Consider the following 25,951-nt stretch of genomic DNA (forward strand, 5'->3'; position numbering starts at 1 on the left):
TTTTTAAAAAAAACTGTGGTCGGAAGGAGACTGGTAGGAAGACAAGTTACACGGTTCAACGAAGAGAAACTGTTGATGAGGGAAGTCAGTGGAGGGGGGCCTCGGTAGCCCATCAAGTTTCATGGCTAGTCTGAACCGAAACCACCTCAGATAAGTTGTTGATACTAATCCAATGTGTAATTGTTCCCATTTCATTTAACATTTACAATCATTTCCAGTGTGACTTACAGTTAGTGCATTCATCTTAAGGTAGGTAGGTGGGTAGGTGAAACAACCAGATATTACAGTCACAGTTAGCAAATGTTTCCTCAATGAAGCAGCTATCAACATAGTCAGTGACTGCAAGAAAGGCAAGGGTGTTAGTGTTTTTATAGATTTCACCCACATAACCCACACCGAACCTCAGCTGAGTCTAACCTCAGCAGTTTCCCATCTGAATCTCTCCCAGGCCAGCTCAGCAGTCAGTCCCGTGAGATTCTCACACATTGGCATGCCTGGTCATTTATACAGTATCAGTTCCCAGAGCTCCATTCTTCCATCATAATACGCAGGCAGACTGGGTCCCCAGCCTGCATCTCTTCAGATTGCACATCATACAAAACACAAAGCCCTCCCAGGAACATGGGTGACAATTGAAAACAATCAAAACAAATTCAAAACTTGCCTCTCAGTGTCCGCCCTAGCATCCATAATTAGAACTGTGCAACTAAAGACAGTTGAAGTTCTCACTATTTTCCTATGTCCCTCCCCCATAACCCTATAGTCTTATGAAGGGTAGACTAGATCTCTCCCAGTGTAACCTGTCAATCAGCAGTGGTTCCCAGGACAACATGGGGGTAGACAAAGGGGAAGTTATGGGAAGCGTTAGTTAGGTTGAAAGAGTGGAAGTAGGGCAGGGACGGGGGGAGAACAGTGGGAGTCTGAACAGTTATGCAAATGGACTGTGCAGCTCTATAGTTGTGGAAGAGAACACTATGCTCACTCTATATAATATACCGGGTACAGGAATTGTATTTTTATTTAACGAGGAAAGTCAGTTAAGAACAAATTCTTATTTACAATGATGGCTTAGGAACAGTGAGTTAACTGCCTTGTTCAGGGGCAGAAAAACGTTTTTTTTTTTTTATCTTGTCAGTTCAGGGATTCAATCTAGCAACATTACAGTAACTGGTCCCACGCTCTAACCACTAGGCTACCTGCCATCTTGGAAGCCAGACTTGCTCTGCGGCTACTCTGATATCAGGACCAGCTGGGGGTCCTGGGTGGACACAGCTCCTGATTTCACCCCTTGAAAAGATGTAGATACTAACTTCAAAGCATCGATACAGTGCTTTTTATCTTGTTGACGTTTTTTACACAAGCAATCGTAGACCACCCCTAGGACAATCACCATACTAAAGAGACAACCTAGGATGGTCATAATGTAGTGGGTAGCTGTTGCATGGTTCTGTAAAAGCTACCCACTTCAAGAGAATAGCATACAAGTATAATTCACTCTAAGAGCATTCCTTATGGAAGTGACACAGTATGTGTAGTCAGTGTGTGGTTTCAGGTTTTTAAGTTCAATGTCCTCCTGAAGTTTGAGCTTTTGGATATCAGTGTAAAAGCTGTTATTGTAGAGACCCAGGCGGTACATCCTCTTGAAGTGATGAGGGATCTGAACAGTGATGGTGTGAACATGTTTCAGAGACTTGCCTCATACTGGGCCAATCAAGGAGTCGGGACTCCGGTGGGAGGGTGGTGTTTTCAGGAGGCACAGGTCTGTACCGTGTCACATAGGAGTCTGTACACACAGTGGAGAGCATATGGAGTGGCATTTGTGGCATTTGTGGAAGTGTGGGTGAGCTCTGTGAAGCAGCTTCAATGGTAAACTTGACCCCGCCCTTAAAAGTCTAAATCAAATATTACAGGCGGAGGTGTATCACGTTATTCACTTAGCCTACCACAAAGATGAGAGAGGAGAAGCGTTTTCCCACGCCTTTTAAGGATAGGTGATACACACACACCACAGTGTCACCCTGTCACTCACCCTGTCTATTATATAGGGACATAAAACTAAAAGTGAGGTTGCTAAAGTTTGAAGTGAAGGGGCAGAAGCCCCCTCTAGCCCCCTCTAGCCCCCTCTAGCCCCCTCTAGCCCCCTCGTCGAGCTGGACCGGTCATAATAGTTCGTAGCTCAAACCGTTCAACTTTTACAGACATTTCCGTGAGAACAACTGCTCTCGAAATCCTCCCTTGTCTCACACACATCACTCTAGCGCAGCCCCCCTCATTCCAGACACTGTCTGCGATCCAGTAACCTTTTGTAAGACCAATTAACGGTTGAAATTCCCCAAAACAAAAATGTATTAAAAAAAAACACACATTTATGGTTCAATTTGATGTTTAAAACTAGACCGGTTTTCATGTTTTTAATGTTTTTATTTTGATCAATCTCATCCATTTCAACTTCTAATGAAGATGTTTCGGTAATTCATTTCAAGTGTTGTGTTTCTGTCATACTCAGAGGAAGAGTAATTGACAATTGAGCTAATCTGACATAGCCCACTGCAGGGTCATGGACAGACGTGTGGAGCGACAGGTGCTAAAATAAAAAGGGACTCGCATGACCACTGCATGACCACTGCATGACAACTGCATGACCACTGCATGCAGGTCAGATGACTGTGCACTCGGGGTGGGGGGTATTTTCTGAGATTGGAGAGCTCATGAAATTAGCTAGATTGATGTGCAATTCGTTACATTAAAAATAAAACGAAAACACGCAAAGGGACTCAAAATAGAATTACTAAATAATTCATAAAATTACTCAAATCCACCGAGCTGAGAGGGCGCTTTTTCAAAGGAGCGCACAAGGGCAGGTTCTCAGGCACTGGTTGAGCCCTATCTGTGCACATGTCTGGCCTACTGGTATGACCTAAGATGGCTGCTGTTATTGGAGATTTGGCTACCAGTGCCATAATCTAACTCAACTAAATCTCAACTCAGTTTCAATTGCTTCATCTGATTTTACCAGGCAAGTCAGTTAAGAACAAATTCTTATTTACAATGATGGCCGAGGAACTGTGGGTTAACTGCCTGTTCAGGGGCAGAACGACAGATTTGTACCTTGTCAGCTCGGGAATTTGAAATTGCAACCTTTCAGTTACTAGTCCAACGCTCTAACCACTAGGCTACCCTGCCTAGGTACATTCTCAACATGGTATAGAGAAATTGATCAAATGTTGTATTTATAAGGGTAAATATGTGTTTGTATTTTTCAGTAATAGTGGCAAACTATGGGTACTATAATTTGACAAAGAAAGTGCCCAATATAGGGCACAAGTTGAAGTATTTTAATCGAGGTGTCTCTTGAGAAATACAGTCTATCCTCTAGGGCAGGAGAATTCAAATCTTACCCTACGAGGTCCAGACTACTGATGGTTTTCTGTTCTACCTGATAAGTGTGTCCCAGTTATAAATCAGTCCTTGATTAGAGGGAGAGAATGAAAAAAAGCCGCGGAACTGGCTTCAAGGTCTATATTTGAATTTGAGTGCTCTAGGGGTTTAGTGAAACCTCTACTACATAGACATCTCCTTTAGAAGGGGTGCCAGAGTACTGTTGGTGCCTGAGGGCTAATGAATGCAATGACAGTGGGCTACGACAATGTAAAAAAATCTAGCTATCGGAGTCAGATTTACTCTAGATTTCGCTCTCTCCATAAATCTATCTCTGTGACATATTTGGTGCCTTTTCTCTCAAATCAGTCCTCCTGAATTGTCCAACAATGTTACCATAGAAAAATGGCTGCCTAGGGCCCCAGGGGCCAAATCTGGGGTGGCTCTTTATTTTTTCAGGTTACATACCTCTGTGACAAATTTGGTGTTATTAACACAAAGTTCACGATTGACTCAAATTGTTCAGCTTATATTTAATTCCTCCATATTTACACAGAAATCATAGCAAATTGTGAGGGTTTTGTTGGTAACTACTTGCATCGCAATGCTAGCTGTGCCACTACAGATTCTGGTTCGAGTCCAGGCTTTGCCGCAGCCGGCGGAGACCCATGGCCCAGCGTCGTCCAGGTTAGGGGAGGATTTGGACCATTGCACACTAGTAACCCCTGTGGCGGGGCAGGTGCAGTGCATGCTGACATGGTCACCTGGTGTATGGTGATTTCTCTGACACATTGGTGTGGCTGGCTTTGGGGTTAAGCAGGCGTTGTCTCAAGAAGCAGTGCGGCTTGGCTGAGTTGTGTGGCTCTCGACCTTCGCCTCTTCCGAGCCCGTACGAGAGTTGCAGCGATGGGACAAGACTTTAACTACCAATTGGATACCACGAAAAAGGGGTAAAGATATATGTATAGCGCCCTAAATGGGTCACCGTGTCTGTCCATGAAGTACTGAATATCATGGTGTTTTGATAAACCACTGTTTCTTACAACAAAGTCTTTCAAGTGGCTTGGAGAGTTGTTGAAAAGCTTCCAAATAGGGCTCCGCGACAGTGAAAATGATCATTAAGTAGTCTAATGTTAGATCATCAATGTAAATACTTTTGATTATCTATTAAATGTTTGAAGACATAAAGCACCCCAGGATTACAACATGGCTGTAATAGATCAGACTGGGAAAACCATCCACCCAAAAAATATATATATATTTTTTCTTCTAAACTCGACAGTCTAAACACACCTACACAGTAGCTGGCTCTGGTTCCCACATAGGCATGCAGCATTGGGTCATTTGAATGAGAATAGGCCTGATGAGAGCACTGGGCAGTAACGCTTGAGTACTTAATGGAATCCAGTCATCACAGTGACATGTTGCATTATCCTCTGGATCTTCCATTGTGAAGACCCAGCAAGGTAGCTAGCTAGTGGTCGGCTGGGGACAAAATGACACTGTACAGGTTGAAGAAAAGCCATTCATTCCAACAGAGACCACTTGTCTTCAGGCCCTGGCTGCCACAGCCAGCACCCACACAGTTCAAATGAATCCTTTCCAACGTTCTCATCACTTATAGTTCCATGAGAATAAAATATAAATTACATTTGTCAACGGGTATTAGAAGTTCTGACGATTACAGAACAATTAAAACTACGGATGCTGTAATAAATCTCCTTATTCTCACTTTTCACCCTCTTTCTAAATATTTCCAAATATCACAATAATTGTAGCAGTAATGCAGCAGTAATTTCGGGATGAGAGGCTGTTTGGGGTGTAATTGAGTCATCAAAATGTTTTCACTCTGCCCAACATGGGTACCATAGCAATATGTTAGTGTTGCAAGCCGAATGGAAGAGTTTTAACCCAGACCTTTATGGCAGAACAGGATGGAGTCAGTTGAACATGCCTGGGCATGTCAGAGTGTAACCTGACCTGGAGCTGTATTCGATTGGTCATCTAATCCACTGTCATAGTACTGTAATCAATTAGATTAGCTGGAAATAAAGCACAAGCCGCCCACAACAACTGCAACTGGCAACCACACATGGCACCCACTGCCAACGCATGCAGAAAATGACTTCCAAAAATCTAGAAATATTCTGGCATGTCCAAAGACTTTAATGTATAAGTCAAGCATGTTTTAAAACAAAAAATATTCACATCTGCCTAATAGCCTGCATGCAAGTTTAAGTGTTGAACATTGAGAAAGTGGTAGATAGACAGTATATACAAAAGTTCAAATTAGTGGATTTGGCTATTTCAGCCACACCCGTTGCTGACAGGTGTATCAAATCGAGCAGACAGCCTTGCAATCTCCATAGACAGACATTGGCAGTAGAATAGCCTTACTGAAGAGCTCAGAGACTTTTAACATGGCACGTCATAGGATGCCACCTTTCAAACAAGTCAGTTTGTCCAATTTCTGCCCTGCTAGAGCTGCCCCGGTCAAATGTAAGTGCTGTTATTGTGAAGTGGAAACATTTGGTCTGTCCTCAGTTGCAACACTCACTATCGAGTTCTAAACTGCCTCTGGAAGCAACATCAGCACAATAACTGTTCATCAGGAGCTACATGAAATGGGTTTCCATGGCCGAGCAGCCTAAGATACCAATGAGCAATACCAAGCGTTGGCTGGGGTGGTGTAAAACTCGCCACTATTGGATTCTGGATCAGTGGAAACGCGTTCTCTGGAGTGTGACAAACTTTGATTTGATTTGAACTGTAATGGTCTGGGGCTGTTGTTCATGGTTCGAGCTAGGCCCCTTAGTTCCAGTGAAGGGAAATCTTAACTCTACAGCATACAATGACATTCTAGATGATTCTGTGCTTCCAACTTTGTGGCAACAGTTGGGGAAGGCCCTTTCATGTTTCAGCATGACAATGCCTCTGTGCACAAAGCGAGGTCCATATAGAAATGGTTTGTCGAGATCGGTGTGGAAGAACTTGACTGGCCTGCACAGAGTCCTGATCTCAACCCCATCGAACACCTTTGGGAGGAATTGGAACGCCGACTGCGAGCCAGGCCTAATCACTCAACATCAGTGCCAGACCTCACTAATGCTCTTGTAGCTGAATGGAAGCAAGTCCTCGCAGCAATGTTCCAACATCTAGTGGAAAGTCTTCCCAGAAGAGTGGAGGCTGTTATAGCAGCAAAGGGGGGGGGACCAACTCCATATTAATGTCCATGATTTTGGAAAGAGATGATCAACGAGCAAGTGTCCGCATACTTTTGGTCATATAGTGTGTCTTAGACTTATAACTGCAAAAAAGTAAATATGCTAAAAAAAAAAAAATTCTATTGTGTTATTGACTGTATGCTTGTTTATTCCATGTGTTGTTTATTCCAATGAGTCAACATGTCCCAGCATCCCTGTGGAAGGCTTTTGACACCTTGTAGAGTCCATGCCCCAACAAATTGAGGCTGTTCTGAGGGCAAAATGTGGTGCAATGCAACATTAGGAAGGTGTTCCTAATGTTTAGTACACTCAGTGTAGTATGCCTGTAAAATATGTGACCGTGAATGTTTGTTTCTCTCTCTCAGAGAAGGCATGTGGGCCTGGGCCAGAGAACCAGTACATGACAAACGGGCAGTAGGAGAAGCCCCTGCCTCTGCTTATTCTCCCAGCATGGACACACTAGCACTGATAGGATTACAGGTCACACCAGAAGTGAGAGCCAGGGGACTGGTCGGCCCCTCAGAAGTGGGTTTCAATTTCCTTGCCCCCATGCAACATTAGAGGATGCTCTCCGCAGGATCATAAGAGGCAGAATGGCTCGCTGCTTGACAGACAAATAAATAGAGCCTGTTTTTCTATATCGGTCCACAATACACAGATAGAGTTTCCATTAAGTTGAATAGAACCGCTCCAAAGAGACATACATGGGTAGATTTCTCTGTAAAGTAGGCCATAAGTCAGGTCTGGGTGTGGGACACTCCCTCTGTGGGATAGTAGTGTTTTCCTGATCACCCAGCAGAGAACAGAAAGACACTCTATCAGCAGGGTGTATGAGCAGGTCTATGTCAAGAAACAATGAATCAAAGGCAGGAAAATATGGCTTTTATCACTGCGGCTACTTGCAAAATATGTCGACTAATCCATTTTTCAAAGAGACCGAAAGAGAGAAGAAGACAAGAAGACAGAGGAGTGGTTTGAGAAGGTCTTCCTTTCAGACTCAGAGCTGTGTGATCATTTCTGCTTATTGGTACCATATTCAGGAACAACAGCATGACCGTGACTCAAGGCTTACAGGAGGCTTAACATTTTCCAGACCTCACAGAGAATCCAGAGGTACAGAGAGCTCATAAAATACTTAAAATAAATACAGCACACAATTCATTCAATAAAAGGCAGGGATGCATTCAATTGTGGTCAACTAGAACACTGGTATAGTTATATTCACACAATTATACTTTCCAAGACATATTCAGTTTTCAGTTATTTTCGAAGTGTGCAATTCCTTTGACAATAAGTCGAAGTCTATGGCCAAGTCTAAGCATGTGATTGATTGATGATCTCCTCAGAGACCTTGAATTTTTCCACATTTTGTTACGTTACAGCCTTATTCCATCAATCCTCAGCAATCTACACACAATATCCCATAAAGACAAAGCAAAAACAGGTTGTTAGGATTTTTAGCAAATTTAAAAACAGAAATACCTTATTTACAGAAGTATTCTAACCCTTAGCTATGAGACTCGAAATTGAGCACAGGTGCATCCTGTTTCCATTGATCATCCTTGAGATGTTTCTACAACTTGATTGGATTCTATCTGTGGTAAATTCAATTGATTGGACATGATTTGGAAAGACACACCTGTCTATATAACATCCCACAGTTGACAGTGCATGTCAGAGCAAAAAACAAACAATAAGGTCAAAGGAATTGTCCATAGAGTTCCGAGAAAGGATTGTGTCGAGGCACAGATCTGGAGAAGGGTACCTAAAAATGTATGCAGCATTGAAGGTCCCCAAGAACATAGTGGCCTCCATCATTATTAAATGGAAGAAGTTTGGAACCACCAAGACTCTTCCTAGATCTGTCCGCCTAGTCAAACTGAGCAATCGGGGGAGAAGGGCCTTGGTCAGGGAGGTGACCAAGAACCAAATGGTCACTCTGACAGAGCTCTAGAGGTCCTCTGTGGAGATGGGAGAACCTTCCAGAAGGACAACCATCTCTGCAGCACTCCATCAATCAGGCCTTTATGGTAGAGTGGTCAGACGGAAGCCACTCCTCAGTAAAAGGCACATGACAGCCTGCTTGGAATTTGCCAAAAGGCACCTAAAGACTCTCAGATCATGAGAAACAAGATTTTCTGGTCTGATGAAACCAAGATTTAACTCTTTGGCCTGAATGCTAAGCGTCACGTCTGGAAGAAACCTGGCACCATCCCTACAGTGAAGCATGGTGGTTGTAGCATCATGCTGTGGGGATGATTTTCAGCAGCAGGGACTGGGAGACCAGTCACGATCGAGGGAAATATGAACAGAGCAAAGTACAGAGAGATCCTTAAAAACTTCTTGCGTCAAGCCATCCCGGATCCGGGATCGTGACTACAGCCTCAAGCCATTACCATAACGCAACGTTAACTATTTGTGAAAATCGCAAATGAAATGAAATCAATATGCTAGCTCTCAAGCTTAGCCTTTTGTTAACAACACTGTCATCTCAGATTTTCAAAAATATGCTTCTGATAGCTATTGCAGGCTAGCGTAGCATTTAGCATTAGCATTCAGCAGGCAACATTTTCACAAAAAACAGAAAACCATTCAAATAAAATCATTTACCTTTGACGATCTTCGGATGTTTTCAATGAGGAGACTCTCAGTTAGATAGCAAATGTTCAGTTTTTCCTGAAAGATTATTTGTGCAGGAGAAATCGCTCCGTTTTCTGCGTCATGTTTGGCTACCAAAAAAAACGAAAATTCAGTCATCATAACGCCAAATTTTTTTCTCTCCAAATTAACTCCATAATATCGACTGAAACATGGTAAACGTTGTTTAGAATCAATCCTCAAGGTGTTTTTCACATATCTCTTCATGATATAGCGTTCGTGGAAGCATCCTCTCTCCTCTCAATCACTGGATGACTGCGTGCAGCTTGTCGATTACGCAGCAATTTCAACAAAGGACACTGGTAAGAAGAGTGGCGGGGGTGTATGCCTCATGACTAACGAGACATGGTGTGATGAAAGAAACATACAGGAACTCAAATCCTTCTGTTCACCTGATTTAGAATTCCTCACAATCAAATGTAGACCGCATTATCTACCAAGAGAATTCTCTTCGATTATAATCACAGCTGTATATATCCCCCCCAAGCAGACACATCGATGGCTCTGAACAAACTTTATTTAACTCTTTGCAAACTGGAAACCATTTATCCGGAGGCTGCATTCATTGTAGCTGGGGATTTTAACAAAGCTAATCTGAAAACAAGACTCCCTAAATTTTATCAGCATATCGATTGCGCAACCAGGGGTGGTAAAACCTTGGATCATTGTTACTCTAACTTCCGCGACGCATATAAGGCCCTGCCCCGCCCCCTTTCGGAAAAGCTGACCACGACTCCATTTTGTTGATCCCTGCCTACAGACAGAAACTTAAACAAGAGGCTCCCACGCTGAGGTCTGTCCAACGCTGGTCCGACCAAGCTGACTCCACACTCCAAGACTGCTTCCATCACGTGGACTGGGACATGTTTCGTATTGCGTCAGATAAAAATATTGACGAATACGCTGATTCGGTGTGCGAGTTCATTAGAACGTGCGTTGAAGATGTCGTTCCCATAGCAACGATTAAAACATTCCCTAACCAGAAACCGTGGATTGATGGCAGCATTCACGTGAAACTGAAAGCGCAAACCACTGCTTTTAATCAGGGCAAGGTGTCTGGTAACATGACCGAATATAAACAATGCAGCTATTCCCTCCGCAAGGCTATTAAACAAGCTAAGCGTCAGTACAGAGACAAAGTAGAATCTCAATTCAACGGCTCAGACACAAGAGGCATGTGGCAGGGTCTACAGTCAATCACGGACTACAAGAAGAAAACCAGCCTAATCAAGGACCAGGATGTCTTGCTCCCAGGCAGACTAAATAACTTTTTTGCCCGCTTTGAGGACAATACAGTGCCACTGACACGGCCTGCAACGAAAACATGCGGACTCTCCTTCACTGCAGCCGAGGTGAGTAAGACATTTAAACGTGTTAACCCTCGCAAGGCCGCAGGCCCAGACGGCATCCTCAGCCGCGCCCTCATAGCATGCGCAGACCAGCTGACCGGTGTGTTTACGGACATATTCAATCAATCCCTATACCGGTCTGCTGTCCCCACATGCTTCAAGAGGGCCACCATTGTTCCTGTTCCCAAGAAAGCTAAGGTAACTGAGCTAAACGACTACCACCCCGTAGCACTCACTTCCGTCATCATGAAGTGCTTTGAGAGACTAGTCAAGGACCATATCACCTCCACCCTACCTGACACCCTAGACCCACTCCAATTTGCTTACCGCCCAAATAGGTCCACAGACGATGCAATCTCAACCACATTGCACACTGCCCTAACCCACCTGGACAAGAGGAATACCTATGTGAGAATGCTGTTCATCGACTACAGCTCGGCATTCAACACCATAGTACCCTCCAAGCTCGTCATCAAGCTCGAGACCCTGGGTCTCGACCCCGCCCTGTGCAACTGGGTACTGTACTTCCTGATGGGCCGCCCCCAGGTGGTGAGGGTAGGCAACAACATCTCCTCCCCGCTGATCCTCAACACGGGGGCCCCACAAGGGTGCGTTCTGAGCCCTCTCCTGTACTCCCTGTTCACCTACGACTGCGTGGCCACGCACGCTCCAACTCAATCATCAAGTTTGCGGACGACACAACAGTGGTAGGCTTGATTACCAACAACGACGAGACGGCCTACAGGGAGGAGGTGAGGGCCCTCGGAGTGTGGTGTCAGGAAAATAACCTCACACTCAACGTCAACAAAACTAAGGAGGTGATTGTGGACTTCAGGAAACAGCAGAGGAACACCCCCTATCCACATCGATGGAACAGTAGTGGAGAGGGTAGCAAGTTTTAAGTTCCTCGGCATACACATCACAGACAAACTGAATTGGTCCACTCACACTGACAGCGTCGTGAAGAAGGCGCAGCAGCGCCTCTTCAACCTCAGGAGGCTGAAGAAATTCGGCTTGTCACCAAAAGCACTCACAAACTTCTACAGATGCACAATCGAGAGCATCCTGGCGGGCTGTATCACCGCCTGATACGGCAACTGCTCCGCCCTCAACCGTAAGGCTCTCCAGAGGGTAGTGAGGTCTGCACAACGCATCACCGGGGGCAAACTACCTGCCCTCCAGGACACCTACACCACCCAATGTTACAGGAAGGCCATAAAGATCATCACGGACATCAACCACCCGAGCCACTGCCTGTTCACCCCGCTATCATCCAGAAGGCGAGGTCAGTACAGGTGCATCAAAGCTGGGACCGAGAGACTGAAAAACAGCTTCTATCTCAAGGCCATCAGACTGTTAAACAGCCACCACTAACATTGAGTGGCTGCTGCCAACACACTGACATTGACACTGACCCAACTTCAGCCACTTTAATAATGGGAAATTATATCACTAGCCACTTTAAACAATGCTACCTTATATAATGTTACTTACCCTACATTATTCATCTTATATGCATATGTATATACTGTACTCTACATCATCGACTGCATCCTTATGTAATACATGTATCACTAGCCACTTTAACTATGCCACTTTGTTTACTTTGTCTACACACTCATCTCATATGTATATACTGTACTCGATACCATCTACTGTATGCTGCTCTGTACCATCACTCATTCATATATCCTTATGTACATATTCTTTATCCCCTTACACTGTGTATAAGACAGTAGTTTTGGAATTGTTAGTTAGATTACTTGTTGGTTATCACTGCATTGTCGGAACTAGAAGCACAAGCATTTCGCTACACTCGCATTAACATCTGCTAACCATGTGTATGTGACAAATACAATTTGATTGGATTTGATTTGAGATGCTTCCTATAGACGTACAGAGCAAGGTGAAACTGTATGTAGTCATTCTCAACAGTGAGTGTGCAATCTTTCAGCACTGAGTCGATGTGTTTTGTAAGTTTCAGTGATGAGAACAAGGCCTTAACAATAAGTGGTCTGACAGAGACATTTTTGTGGCTAGACACAAACAATAAAAAACAACAGTAATATTTCTCAAACTGACCTCAGAACTGACAGGAATGCTTTACCTCCCCTTTGTGCATAGATCCTACAGTGAATGAGGAATATAAATAGCACCCTTCTAATCATAACCACCCCACTCAGGCCCCCCAGGCCCTCTCTATTCAGATCCCCAGAGATGTTCAGAGAGAGAGATCAAGCGCTATTGTGTTTATTGGTGGGTCTGTGGGCACTCTTTGGTGGAAGTGGGATACTCTTTACAAAGGGGATTTCAATTCATTGAAATTCAGCGGTAACATCGTTAGAAGGGCTCAGGGTGGGATGGAATGGGGTACTGTATGGTGTGGTGGAGCCGTTTAAGGGGAAAAGAAGGTTTTATGTTTTTCTTGTTGCTGTCAGTGGAGGGAAGACTGGAGCAAAAAGGGGGGGTGGCTGGCATGAAGCTGGTATAGAAGCAGGACGTTCACTGAGTACATTTCACCCGCCATTTTAACAACTGTCATTGTCCCAGGAGTCCAAGGAGCTGTCTGACCAAAAGCCTTTTTAGAGGTGGGACGAATCTCTTGCAGAACCAGGAGAAAGAGCCTGTTGATCCAAGAAGAATGAGGGCCAGGGAGACAACCCCCTCTCCCTGGTTTCTTATACTTGTTTTTTAGCTGCCTTTTTGTGAGCAGTTTTAAAAGATGCACAAAAGGACTTGTCGGCAGGAACAATTTGAAGTGAAAGGATTACTTCTCAGTAACATTTTGTGATTTTTGTTTGATTAAAAGCCCACATTTCAGTTTGTTTTAAAGGGACATTTAAGGAGAAAGGCTTACTGGTTTTTCTCCTCCATCTCACAGTGTGTTCTCTTACTGGTTCTTCTCCTCCATCTCACAGTGTGTTCTCTTACTGGTTCTTCTCCTCCATCTCACAGTGTGTTCTCTTACTGTTTCTTCTCCTCCATCTCACAGTGTGTTCTCTTACTGGTTCTTCTCCTCCATCTCACAGTGTGTTCTCTTACTGGTTCTTCTCTTCCATCTCACAGTGTGTTCCCTTACTGGTTCTTCTCCTCCATCTAACAGTGTGTTCTCTTACTGGTTCTTCTCCTCCATCTAACAGTGTGTTGTTCCCTTACTGGTTCTTCTCCTCCATCTAACAGTGTGTTCTCTTACTGGTTCTTCTCCTCCATCTCACAATGTGTCCTCTTTTAGCTCAACCAGTCCTTGGGATGTCGGTTAAAAAAGAGGACTTGAAGTATAAAGGTTGTATCCATACCAATTTACTCTGGTTTACTTAGCTCAACAATAGAAGGGGTGGGGTAGGGCTTTAGCTAGATGACGGCAAATAAGGATAGTCAGTGTTAGAATATTCTTAATATGACTTCAAAGCTAACCCCTCTAACCAATAGATGATTTCACACGATTCACATACTTTTTCACATCAAACTGTTTTTTACATTTAGTAACATGAGATTATAATTTTCATCCAATAGTTTGCTTGGTCCATTGGCCATTACCTGGTCTGAGACTGAGACTGGTGGGAGTGAGTGTGGGTATTCAGACCTGTCACTGCCAGCTGCATGGCAGTCGGTCTGCTGGAACTCATGTCAAGTCTAGGGGTCAGCTACCCCACTGGTTGAGAGACAGAATTTAAATAACAAGGGCTGAGGAATTGCCAACTGTTTAAAGCCCTTACAAGGTCAATGCAGAATAATTGCATTTGCTTGGCTGGCGAAAAAAAGCTGTCCACACTTGGCAGAATTTGAATGAGTTCACAAAGAATTTCAATGAGGAGTCCAACTTTTTTATATCTGAGAGACATTTGTAAGACGTTGAACGTAGCCAAATGTTACAGAATCCACCGGTCCTAAATGGAAGTTTCCAATGGTAGGCCTAACCAATCATTGTAAACTCCTAATCCTGCTCTGTAACCAAACTAAAGAAATGTTTCATTCACAAGGATGTTTGTATAAGTGGTCTAAATATAGTCCACATGTGTTCAGTTAGGCACCATCTCTTGTAGATTGTGAGGCTCAGATGTTCTTCCCACAAACGGGCCAACTAAAGCCAGATAGGTTTGTTAATTATTCAAGCCTAGTTGAAAAATGCTTACTCTTCACCATCACCAGCTGCAGACAAGGTGCTAACTGAAAACATAAACAATGTCCACCTGCTGCTTTCTTAGAGTAAATATTTCCCTCTTATCTGTAACTGTCATGGGACTTCCTTGATAAGGAAAACCTTAGGATCTGATGCCATTTTTCTTTTTTCTTTTACCTTTATTTAACTAGGCAAGTCAGTTAAGAACAAATCTTATTTTCAATGACGGCCTAGGAACAGTGGGTTAACTGCCTGTTCAGGGTTCAGGGGCAGAACGACAGATGTATAACAGATGTATAACTTGTCAGCTCGGGGATTTGAACTTGCAACCTTTTTATCCTCCAGATAATAATACTTCTTTATTCAAATGTATATGTCACATGCTCACACAGCATCATATTTGATGTTCTATTTACCAAATTACTATAAAGGCCAACTTATAGTAGATTCAAGAACAAGCAAAGTGCCTATAGAAAATAGCTGTAGGCTAAGCAGAATGTGAAAACTTTGGCGGGCAAGGAATTCAAAAGTAACAAGGGGCTTAAAATAATTTATTTCTCTCACACACACACACACACACACACACACACACACACACACACACGCGCGCGCGCACACACACGCACACAAACGCCTCATATCGTGGGCGTATCTACGATTCAGATCTGCCTGGGGGAGAGTCTTTTCTCAGCGTCCCCACAATATAGCGCAATGGCACATTACAGACCGCCCATGAGGCGTGGCTAGCTTGAAGGGTAGGTTATAAAGTTGGGCGAGGACAAAATTGCATTGTATTACAATAATGCAGACGCACGGGACGGCTGTTTGATTTCTTTGTTCTATCGGGAGAGAATTACTATATGGACTTTCATTTTAGGTTATTCTCAGTATACAACTACATATTGTAGTTTTGAAATATATCAACATGTCGAAAAGTTATGTTAAGAAAACGGTTGTTTCTATAACCAGTGGGCTATTCACCTGTCTTATGTTGCTCTTGGTAGTCGCGCAGCATCAAAGAGTTCAGGTAGATGAGGTTCCAAACCAGAGAGAGATGGGGACGCGCTCACTCCAGAGCATGGACACCTTGGCTACGGACGGAGTGAAGGCTGTTCAGCAACAGGTCAACTCGGAGGCGCAGACGAAAAAAGGATTCTCTGCGTATTTTTCCAAGTTGACCCGGGGACGGAGAGAGGCGGACAAGCCTGCAGGGTCCGCTCAGTCAGCGACAGATGCGTCCCCCGCAGAGGACATCAGTGCCGATGACATCTTCATTGCTGTCAAGACCACAAAGAAGTTCCATCAGTCTCGACTGAATCTCCTTCTGGATACCTGGATCTCTAGAAACATGCAGCAGGTAAGCCAACAATACTACATTATCAGAAGAATATGGTTAATTTGAAATCTTCCATGGACATAACTTAGAATAAAACAATAACATATTTCCACTAGGTTTCTTTTAGTATGCTTAGGCTAGGCAATTTACCACGATGCTTTTACAAAAAACCTAATATTCTCCCATAAAATATGCTTTACAACAAGCCACCAATGAGAGTTAAGTGTTATGGCTGACCCACTCAGACATATTTTCCACTCATGTCAGGTGAAATGGGTGATAACTGTTTGATCCTGAACTGTCCATGTTACCCTCTTAGTTGTGCAGAGTTCCTTAGGCTCTGTCACTTTATTCTGCCTTGAGTGATGCCCCTGAGAACATAGGGAGCAGTTTCAAGCCTTTGCACCCCCCTCATTTCCCCTCTTTCACCCCCTCTTTTGGGAGACCCTGTGAATGCCCTGGTGCAATGCATGTCTCACAGCAGCAGCCCCAGTGCTGTCCCCTTTCCAGGGCTAACAAAGCGTCTTTCGGAGGGGGAAGAAAAGCTTTCCCAGCCCCCTTGTCTCAGCCGACCCCATGGAAACGTGGGAGCTGAGTCTGGGTCCAGCAGCCAAGGGATGGGAAAACTGGGGGGGGGGCTTCGTTAAGGGGATGCTTGGGACAAAGGGGTGCATCTATAGGGAAGTTTGTGCTGGGAGTAGCACGCTGAGTATGAAAATGCAGCCCTGAGAACCAAGCCGTTTTCGACTGGTGCACAAAGGCACTCACAGCCATAGTCAAGAGGAAACAGAGGCGAGTCATAGTGATTTTATCCACTACCCAGAGTTGTCACGCATATTTTTCAAAAGTAAATTAAATTCTCCTCGGGCACAATCTCACATTCTTTATCCACCTTCTTTTGAGAACTCTTCTCTCCATCCCAAGCCAAACCCCACTCTGTTTTGGGTGTTTTGAAGGTTAGTCATGGCAACACTGTCTCTCTTTGTATGCAGAGGAAGTGGGGTGAGAAAATGGAACTTTGAACACATAAGATGCATCACATGATCAAATACAGTAGCCCATTCAAAAAACTCCCTCCAAAAACTCCCTCCATTCCATAATGGTCTGTGGTGAGTTTACTACATCCGATATAGGGGAAAGATACAGGGGAAGTCTATCTGACATCTGTCCTAGCCCCCCCCCCCCTACTTCAGGACAGGTTTATTCTCAGTAAGATGGGCTGTCAATAGAGTTTGGGGAGTAGCAGTTTACATGGACATTGAGAGTGTTGTGCTTACTGTAGTGGATGATGTAAGTCAACTCTCTCTCTCTCTCTGAGATGGGTTAACTGCAGGGTTTAATCAGGCAGCTGGTGGGATACAGTGCAGGCATAAAGGACAGCCTGGGCCCACAATACAAATGGGAGTTCCTGGAGGAAGCCTGACAGGTGGCCAGAAGTTAGAGAACAAAGGATGGCTCTAATGCCAGTCATAGGAATCCGGTCTCGGCACATATGGACATCTGCACCCAGGCTATATGATAATGCTCAATTGATGAACACCTGTGGAGCTCAGCTGACTGAATCCAGTTGATCATGTCTGTAGCTGGTAGAGATATCATGGCATTTTGCCAGCAGGTGAGGCCTGACTAGAACTGTAAACTGGGCAGATCAGAGCCCTAATTTGTATTTCCAGCACAGGAGATACACTTTTTCTGTTTGCTTAATTCCTTAAGCCAACGGACGTGCTATCAGATAATGTTTACATGTAAATAGAGGGTAGATCCAATCTTTGATTACCATGATAGAATTGTGCCTGTGGCTTACTGTGTCTGGCAGACTAATATATCCGATTTAGTATTATGGTCAGAAGGACAGCGGAGTCAATCACCACCTTCCGGAGACACCTGAAACCCCACCTCTTTAAGGAATACCTAGGATAGGATAAGTAATCCTTCTCACCCCCCTAAAAGATTTAGATGCACTATTGTAAAGTGGCTGTTCCACTGGATGTCATAAGGTGAATGCACCAATTTGTAAGTCGCTCTGGATAAGAGCGTCTGCTAAATGACTTAAATGTAATGTAAAGAAGTTTGTTTTTTATTACATCAAATGAAATAAATTATTGGGGGGGGAAATGATTTGGGTCAAAGAAAAGTTGGTTTAGTGAAAGGCCCATTTTTTGTGAGTCATAAGTTAGTGAGTAAGCAAAAGTACTGTGACATAATATGATAAATACTTTTTTTTTTAAAAGTTTACAACTCGTTATTATGCACGGGTTGTTCAAATAGTAAGCCGTTGTTTCCGGTGTTTCAGCAGATTTCCCCCCTGGAACAATGCAGCTTCCCTCGTGAGTGAGTCTCACAACAATGAGAGAACAAACTGTGCAGCAACAGCGTTTTCTGGCTTGTAGTACTCTGGGCTCTGCAGTACATAACTAGCTACAAAACACAGGTTGAAATCTAGCTCTAAACTACACATCAATGGGCATTATAAGGGTATTGACTTTGGTTGTGTCTGGACAGAACAGCTGGTAGCCTGGCACTGGCAGTGACATCATAGTGGTTTGATATGCATTCCATTTTTAATTGAAATTATACTAATTCGCCAGCACTCCCAAAACGAGCGTCTGTACGTCTGGCAGTTCTGAAGAAGACTTGGCTCCATTGTTGAGTTAATCAAAAAGCCTTTCACAGTATGAAGGAATGAGTCTGAATATCCAGCTGGTCAGAGAGTGGGAAAGTGTCATTGTGTGTCTGTAGGTGGCCTGTTCTCTGTCCTGTACTGTAATCCACACTCCAGTGACTTTAGTGCTGTGCTAAAGGCTAAAGGGAAGGGAGAACGCGACATGGTTGAGTGAGGGGGGCGGAGTACGTGGTTGTTGATGGAGGGAGATGTGTGGAGGGGAGTGCAGTCCGTGCCCTTCCTTACCGGGGATCTTGAGACAGCCAGCCAGGCACCATGCTCTGCTCAGACTGGGCTGTGCCAGGCCTTTCTTTGGTGGGGAGGAATGCAGCCCCCCATCATAAAAAAAACTACGGGTTATGCTCCTCACGGGGCAGGACTTGTTATTTATGAAATTATGGGGGTGAATGAATTAGTATTCCAGTGACTTCTTTAATGTTTCAGTTAAGACAAAAGCCATTTAGCCCTTTGGAGACTTCTCTTTAGTTAACTGCTGCAGCTGTATGCAAATCCCAGCCAACATAGTTAGAATTTACCCAGTGGAGGACTTTACCCAGCATGAAAACACCCGGCATTGTTCTATTGAAGAGGTACAGTGTATGGGGTGGTGAGAGAGGGGGTGAACGGGGGATGGGTAGAAGCTTGAAGTGGGGGTGAATGACCACACAGATTTGCATTTACTAATCAGCAGTGAGACCCCCCCATCAGCCCCACTCGACCCCTGTCTGTCAGTACCCAGGTCGCGCTGGCAGCTGCCTCAGTGATTAGGCTGTCCATTCAGCGGGACTTAAAGCAAACAGCGCCAGCCTCTGATCCCTTTATCAGTGAAACCACCACCCTTCCTTAAACAAACACAGGCCCAGGGCCTTGCAGCATCCATCGCACAACATCTGCTCCCTGTTTGTTGTGCAAACCAATCAGATAAATCTTTGGCACCGATGGCAGATAGTACTGAACTGTAGAAATGGGAGGGGAGTTATTAGAAAAGTGAAGGTCTTTGCCTTATCGCCCTCTGGCATGAACTTAGCCAGCCCCACTGTTAAGATACAGATCTCAGATGGCTGTTGCTGCTCAACAGTCAGTGGCAGAAAGCAATTAGTGGAAATGTGGGGTTGGTTCAGTTGTCATAAACTGTTGGGGGGTCGCGAGAAAGGGAAGGAGGGAGTGGGGCTGAGTGCGCGCTGCTACCTGGCGTGTTGGGGCACGCTGCGGAGATAAGGCAGGTGCTGTCTCACAAGAGGGGAAGAGTAAACAGGCAACGGCAGACACACACACGCACGCACGCACACAAACAGGCAACGGCAGACACACACACACACACGCACACAAACAGGCAACGGCAGACACACACACACACACACACAAACAGGCAACGGCAGACACACACACACACACACACAAACAGGCAACGGCAGACACACACACGCACACAAACAGGCAACGGCAGACACACACACGCACACAAACAGGCAACGGCAGACACACACACGCACACAAACAGGCAACGGCAGACACACACACACACACAAACAGGCAACGGCAGACACACACACACACACACACAAACAGGCAACGGCAGACACAAACAGGCCATGGGGGCCCTTTCATCAGCCCTGTCTGCCTGGGGGAGGGCTGCCTAGCACCTGCTAAGCCCTTACCTACCATAAAACAACCCCTAATCCCTACCTGCTCTTTTAAGTGTGCCACTGAGGCTGCCTTTTGTTGTTAACTAAACACCAGCCTGCAGGGTTCTAACCTTGACAGTTTTATTCTTTGGCTGCTAAGACCTTTTATTGTGTGTCACACAGGTGGTGCTGAAATGATCATATCTGAATGATGGCCATCGATTTCTATTTCTAGTCAACATGTTGGAGCTTGGGAGTGGGTACAGATCCAGAATGGTGTTGGGGGTCAGTGGTGTCGAGTTGGTTGCCTCCCTCTTTGTTCTATGTCTGGGATACTTTTGGGGGACCTGCACAGTTGCCATGGAGAGAGGGGAACCTTGCACAAGAGGCCTTTATTAGAGTGGAGCTTGTTTAACTCCATGTGTTCTCCACATGCATAAACGACTGCTGATAGATGGTCATCACACTGAATTCGATGTATGGTGAACAAGGACATCTGTAGTTTGGACTCCAGTTGATTCTTGTGCCACCACTTGTTCTGTAAGGGGCTTTGATTTCATGGATTTCCACTCCCACAACGTGATCTGATGCATTTTCCCTCCTTTTCAGACATACATCTTCACAGACGGAGAAGATGAGGAGCTGAAGAAGAAAGTTGGTGAGTTTGGGATTTTTTAGAAGCATTTTAGTTGTTATTTTATATTTATCTTAACATGAACAGTAGCTGGAATTAGTTTATCATTAAACGTCCAGATTTGATAGTGAGAAACCAAGCCCCTATTTTAATCCCCATGGAATGTGTTGCTTTGAGCTCCTGGGGCATGTAGTCTTAGTGGCAGATGACGTTAAGGCTCTAACAGTGCTATAGTTACAATTACTTGCATTAACTAGCGAGTAAGGTACTAGTTTGTAACTCACCATCTCCTCCCTCATTGTTCCTACAGGGAGTCACGCCATCAACACCAACTGTTCAGCAGCACACAGCCGCCAAGCTCTATCCTGCAAGATGGCTGTGGAGTACGACAAGTTCATAGAGTCTGGGAAAAAGTAAGTGTCTATTTAAAGTGATGAATTTACCCAGGCTGTATATCATTCTAGATTTGATAGTAATTGTAACGCTTTAACAATGTTTTCCCCTCTTAGGTGGTTTTGTCACGTGGATGATGATAACTACGTTAACATGAGGACTCTGGTGAAGCTGCTGTCCCACTACCCCCACACCCAGGACATGTATATTGGCAAGCCCAGCCTGGACCGGCCCATCGAGGCCACAGAGAGGCTAGGAGACAACAAGATGGTAGGTGCACTTAGCCCCCCTGGCCTATGACAACTTTTCAATTGGTTATTAGAAGTTTGAGATGCTTCAGAAAGGTTGCATAACAACAACTTAACATTATTATTTGTTTTCTTCTTCCAGAGACCAGTAAACTTCTGGTTTGCTACTGGGGGAGCCGGCTTCTGTGTGAGTCGAGGCCTGGCTTTGAAGATGAGCCCATGGGCCAGTGGCGGCCATTTTATGAACACGGCAGAGAAGATTCGTCTGCCTGACGACTGCACCATCGGCTACATCATTGAGTCGGTGCTGGGGGTGCCTCTGACCCGCAGCAACTTCTTCCACTCCCATCTGGAGAACCTGCAGCAGGTGTCCAGATCTGAACTTCACAAACAGGTGAGATGTGAACGTGTGTCCGTCCGTCGTTTCACTGTGAGAATAGAGTTGAATTATTTATCAGAACTTATTGGGAAGGGTTGCTTATTTCTTTCTCGTATTTGCTTATTCCAGATCACATTGAGTTATGGAATGTTTGAGAACAAGAGGAACATCATCAATATGAAAGGGGCTTTCCCTGTGGAGGAAGACCCATCAAGGTAAGACATTACACTCTGCATGACTACTAATACACAAATGGCGATCCTACTCTACTTGAACTATCTTGACTGTAAAGAGAGTGTATCTTTTTTTCTCTGTTAATCTAACCTCCATGTCTCTTTCTCTCTCTCCTTGTGTTCCAGGTTTAAGTCTGTGCACTGTTTGCTGTACCCAGACACCCCTTGGTGTCCGCTTCAGGTTGCCTACTAGGTGACCGGCTCCTTTGGTATCCTCGTCCCCGCCGTGCCTCGGTATCTGAAAGGCTGGTGGGGACCCGTGTTTGGTATCGGACTGTGATGTCACTGTATTTTTGTTTCAGTGGCACACGGACTCTGATAGTTTTACTGGGCTGCTGTGCGGCCCGCCTTGGGACATTTCCTTCCTGTGTGGTGTCTTGGTTCCTCCCCTGGCATAGGGGCAGAGGAGCCAGGCAGGCACTTAGTGGGAAGGAGCTTAAAGCATTATGGCTTTGCAGGCAATCAGTGTGTTGTGTTTTAAATGTTGCTTGTAATTGTATTTGCAATTCTTATAGAATGTACTACTTATATATCCAAGCCTTTTGCCAGCTTTACGTGATTCATTTGTTGAATTTCCGTTGAATTGTTTGCTTTATTGTTAAATTTCTTTTAGTTTCTTCTGGGTTTTGGAGCCATTCAAGGTGACCCTTTTAGGTTCTATAGAAATAATCAGACGGTCAGAATGTCTGAGATTGTGGAGGAAATGGTTTTCATTTTGGGAGTTTTGGTGGTTTATTTTTTTTTTTGTTCATTTCAGAAGACTCCGGACAAAAACAATAATATGAAGATATTTTGGTCCTTTTTGTTAATGATTTGTCAGTGTTATTACTAATATGATTTGAGCTGGCAGAAGGCAGTTTTCCAAATGTGCCGTCAGGTTATAAAATCTGAGGTATATCAGGAATAAGCACTTTTCCCCTTATTGATAGTTTTAAATGAATGAGTTGACAGAATTGACATCCTTAGATATGTTTCACAGCTGTGTCAAAACCAACGGATGTAATGACAACCCCAAAAAGATCAATATCTCTAGATTTGATTGTATTTAATAACATTCCTTGCATTTGATAGAATCAGGGAAAATAATATATAGCAAAGATATTGATTTTTCTTCTTTGTTACAATCAACTGTTGATTCGTTTTGAAGATGGTCTTGTTTAAAAATTGCACAGCTGGGTTTGAAATTAACTTTTGCTTGCTCTTGTGAAGTAACTAAATGACCTCCAACTCTTCCACTGAGAGTTTATATTGACCTTCTTTAGATGACCTTCAACACATGTAATACTCTCTGATACGTTTTGCACAAAATGGATTGATGGAGAGCCATGTACACTAGTCTAGCTTATTCCTCAGTGAGTATGCGGGTTGGTTTTGTATTGAGCTTTGCAAGAGCAACACCAGTGTTTACACACACAGAGGTGTTCTTCCTCTGTAAACAACCCATATTGGGTAGGATTGTACATGTTAATTATAAAGCAGTATTTGTGTACTGTGCCTTTTTAGTTGAAATGCTAAATGTGTATATCGAGGATTAGAATGTAAATGATTTTGACGACCTGGACATGTTTTTCACTGCTTGTTGTAACTGCGCTAAAGGGCTGTTATTTATCCTCCAGTGTCTGGATGGTTCTGTTAGCTTCTCAGGGATTTTGATCAAATCCTGATGTTATTACCATAGGAACCCGTGTGGTGCCTGAACATGACGCTTTGAAATAAAGTTGGATAACCGCTGAGAAACAATCTTTGTTTTGTGTTTTTGTTTTCTATTACATTCCATTCATAGCATGATTACAGATCTCCTTCTACATAAAGGCTAGAATGGAATAAACCATCCTTGTATTTTACAGATGGTGTTAGTGTGTGAACGAAATATCAGCTTATTCAATCACGCCATTATTTAGAAGGGATGACATAGGGTGTCATAACTTGCCATGATTTGATATGTAACTGTCAGAGGGCACACCCAGGCATGATGATTAAAAACGATCATTGTGAACTTGGTCATCTCTCACAACCATGCCAAAGAAAAGGGCGAAATGGTAATGCCCAAATGCTTATGTACTCTGTCTAAAGCTCTGTGCTTGTCTCACTAAAGCATTTAGGCAAACATCCTCTCCCAGTGAGTCTGAATGTTGGCCGAGGCCCAGGGTGTAAATTATAATGCTAATTGGAAGCACTTAAATGCCACAACTCCGACTTTATTTATTAGTCTACAACACTGGGTATGGGAAAGGACATTGTTGCAATCGAAAGGATTGCGAGAAAATAAACAAACCGCAGTTCTCCATGTGTCACAATCCTAATTCCACTGAAGTTGTGATCAGATGTGACATTTCTGTGTGTCTGACAGACCGAGCCACTGCTTTTCTTCAGACATGAGAATTCTATGCCAAGATGGAAATCATTCATCTTACAGTGATGGAGAGCCTTGGGAAAACAGTTTGGCGATGATGAATTGTAGGTAAAGCATTGTGTATCCCATATTGTACCCCTCTTACTGTAAATAAACAGTAGCCCTGCCTGATCTGAAGGGTACTCGACCCAACAACGTCCATCACTCAACCAATGCAGTCTCACCTGTAGCAAAGTGCAGAAAAGCTCAGAAGTTTTCATCCCTCTAGGTTTTGAAATTACAGACCAAGGTAACGTTTCTGTAACCCTGTGAGTCAGACCAGACTTCAGAGCCAAAGCTGTAGGAGATGACATTACTCTTCAATTGAGGATTTGTTATTAATATAAAAACCTTTGTTTTTCTAAGTGAAATATCAAACTGCTCTCGGCGCCGAAGAAGACGTGTTATTACGAGGACACATCTGCGACTTACCACTTAATTGTACAAGAGTTTATGTACTTTAGCCATTTTTATGCTGTTCACATGGGTCCAGTGCCAGTCAAGAAACCCTTCCTTCCTCTGGGTTAGTCAGGAAACAGTTTTACCCAACCAGCCGCTGGTTAAATGGATATGGTTACTTGAGTGATGGCTTTAACACGCCTGTGTCATATAATACATTTCACCCTCAGTTCAAACCTCCATAAAGATTGGAGGGTCAGTTATCATTTCATGTGTCACTGGAGAGGAGAGAACAGAGAGAGAGAGAGAGAGAGCTTGATGACAGATGTCTGTTTGAAACTGAGCTTCAGGCACATTAAGGGCCTATAACTTTTCCCACTACATATCACCAAGCCAAGCTATGATTATGGCTTTGTGGTCTGGTTGTTTTCTCTGGTAATTTGTCTCACATGCTCAGCTTCACTGATGGGTCCTTCATCCCTTCACATGAAATGTTTTCAAAATTGACAAATGACTGTAAATGTAAAGTGGGTGAGTCAAAAGATTAAAATATGCTTTGAGAGATAAGCTACAGTCCCACTGAATGGAAGTCCTGAGTGTATGAGACAGGTGACAGATGACAAACAGAAAGACATGTAACTGGTGAGAGGGTTATCAGAGAGCAACAACAGGATGCTACAGCCCTGTAACCTCATCTCTTCTGGTGACTCGACACAATGTTGAAACAGAACCGGGGTGGGGGGGGGGATGTCTGCCCTCACCCTCGCTGTACTTGTGGCTTTAACCCTGGGCGTCAGTAATCAGGAATAGCTGACGTATCTAGACTCTGTCTGTCTGCTCTGCCACCCTTTTAATGACAGTTCTGAGAACTCCCATGTGGCAGTTGACATGAATTCAGAAGTACTTTAAACACACACGGAC

General features: G+C 44.0%; 1 protein-coding gene across 1 annotated transcript; it reads left to right on the forward strand.

The window, feature by feature from the left end:
- Positions 1-15,507: 15,507 nt before the first annotated feature.
- Positions 15,508-23,979, forward strand: LOC118384510 (beta-1,3-N-acetylglucosaminyltransferase lunatic fringe-like). Its single transcript, XM_035771110.2, has 7 exons — positions 15,508-16,086; positions 20,962-21,010; positions 21,297-21,399; positions 21,496-21,649; positions 21,770-22,021; positions 22,136-22,221; positions 22,366-23,979. Exons 1-7 carry the CDS (start codon positions 15,655-15,657, stop codon positions 22,430-22,432), a joined length of 1,143 nt encoding a protein of 380 aa, XP_035627003.1. The 5' UTR covers positions 15,508-15,654; the 3' UTR covers positions 22,433-23,979.
- Positions 23,980-25,951: the final 1,972 nt, after the last annotated feature.

This window comes from Oncorhynchus keta, chromosome 32 (assembly GCF_023373465.1).
Source record: "Oncorhynchus keta strain PuntledgeMale-10-30-2019 chromosome 32, Oket_V2, whole genome shotgun sequence".
Classification (NCBI taxonomy): domain Eukaryota; kingdom Metazoa; phylum Chordata; class Actinopteri; order Salmoniformes; family Salmonidae; genus Oncorhynchus; species Oncorhynchus keta.

Coding starts and splice junctions, on each gene's coding strand:
- LOC118384510 (XM_035771110.2), top strand. CDS start 15,655: ATGTCGAAAAGTTATGTTAAGAAAACGGTTGTTTCTATAACCAGTGGG. Junction 21,011..21,296: donor GGAGCTGAAGAAGAAAGTTG/GTGAGTTTGGGA, acceptor TTGTTCCTACAG/GGAGTCACGCCATCAACACC. Junction 21,650..21,769: donor GGCTAGGAGACAACAAGATG/GTAGGTGCACTT, acceptor TTCTTCTTCCAG/AGACCAGTAAACTTCTGGTT.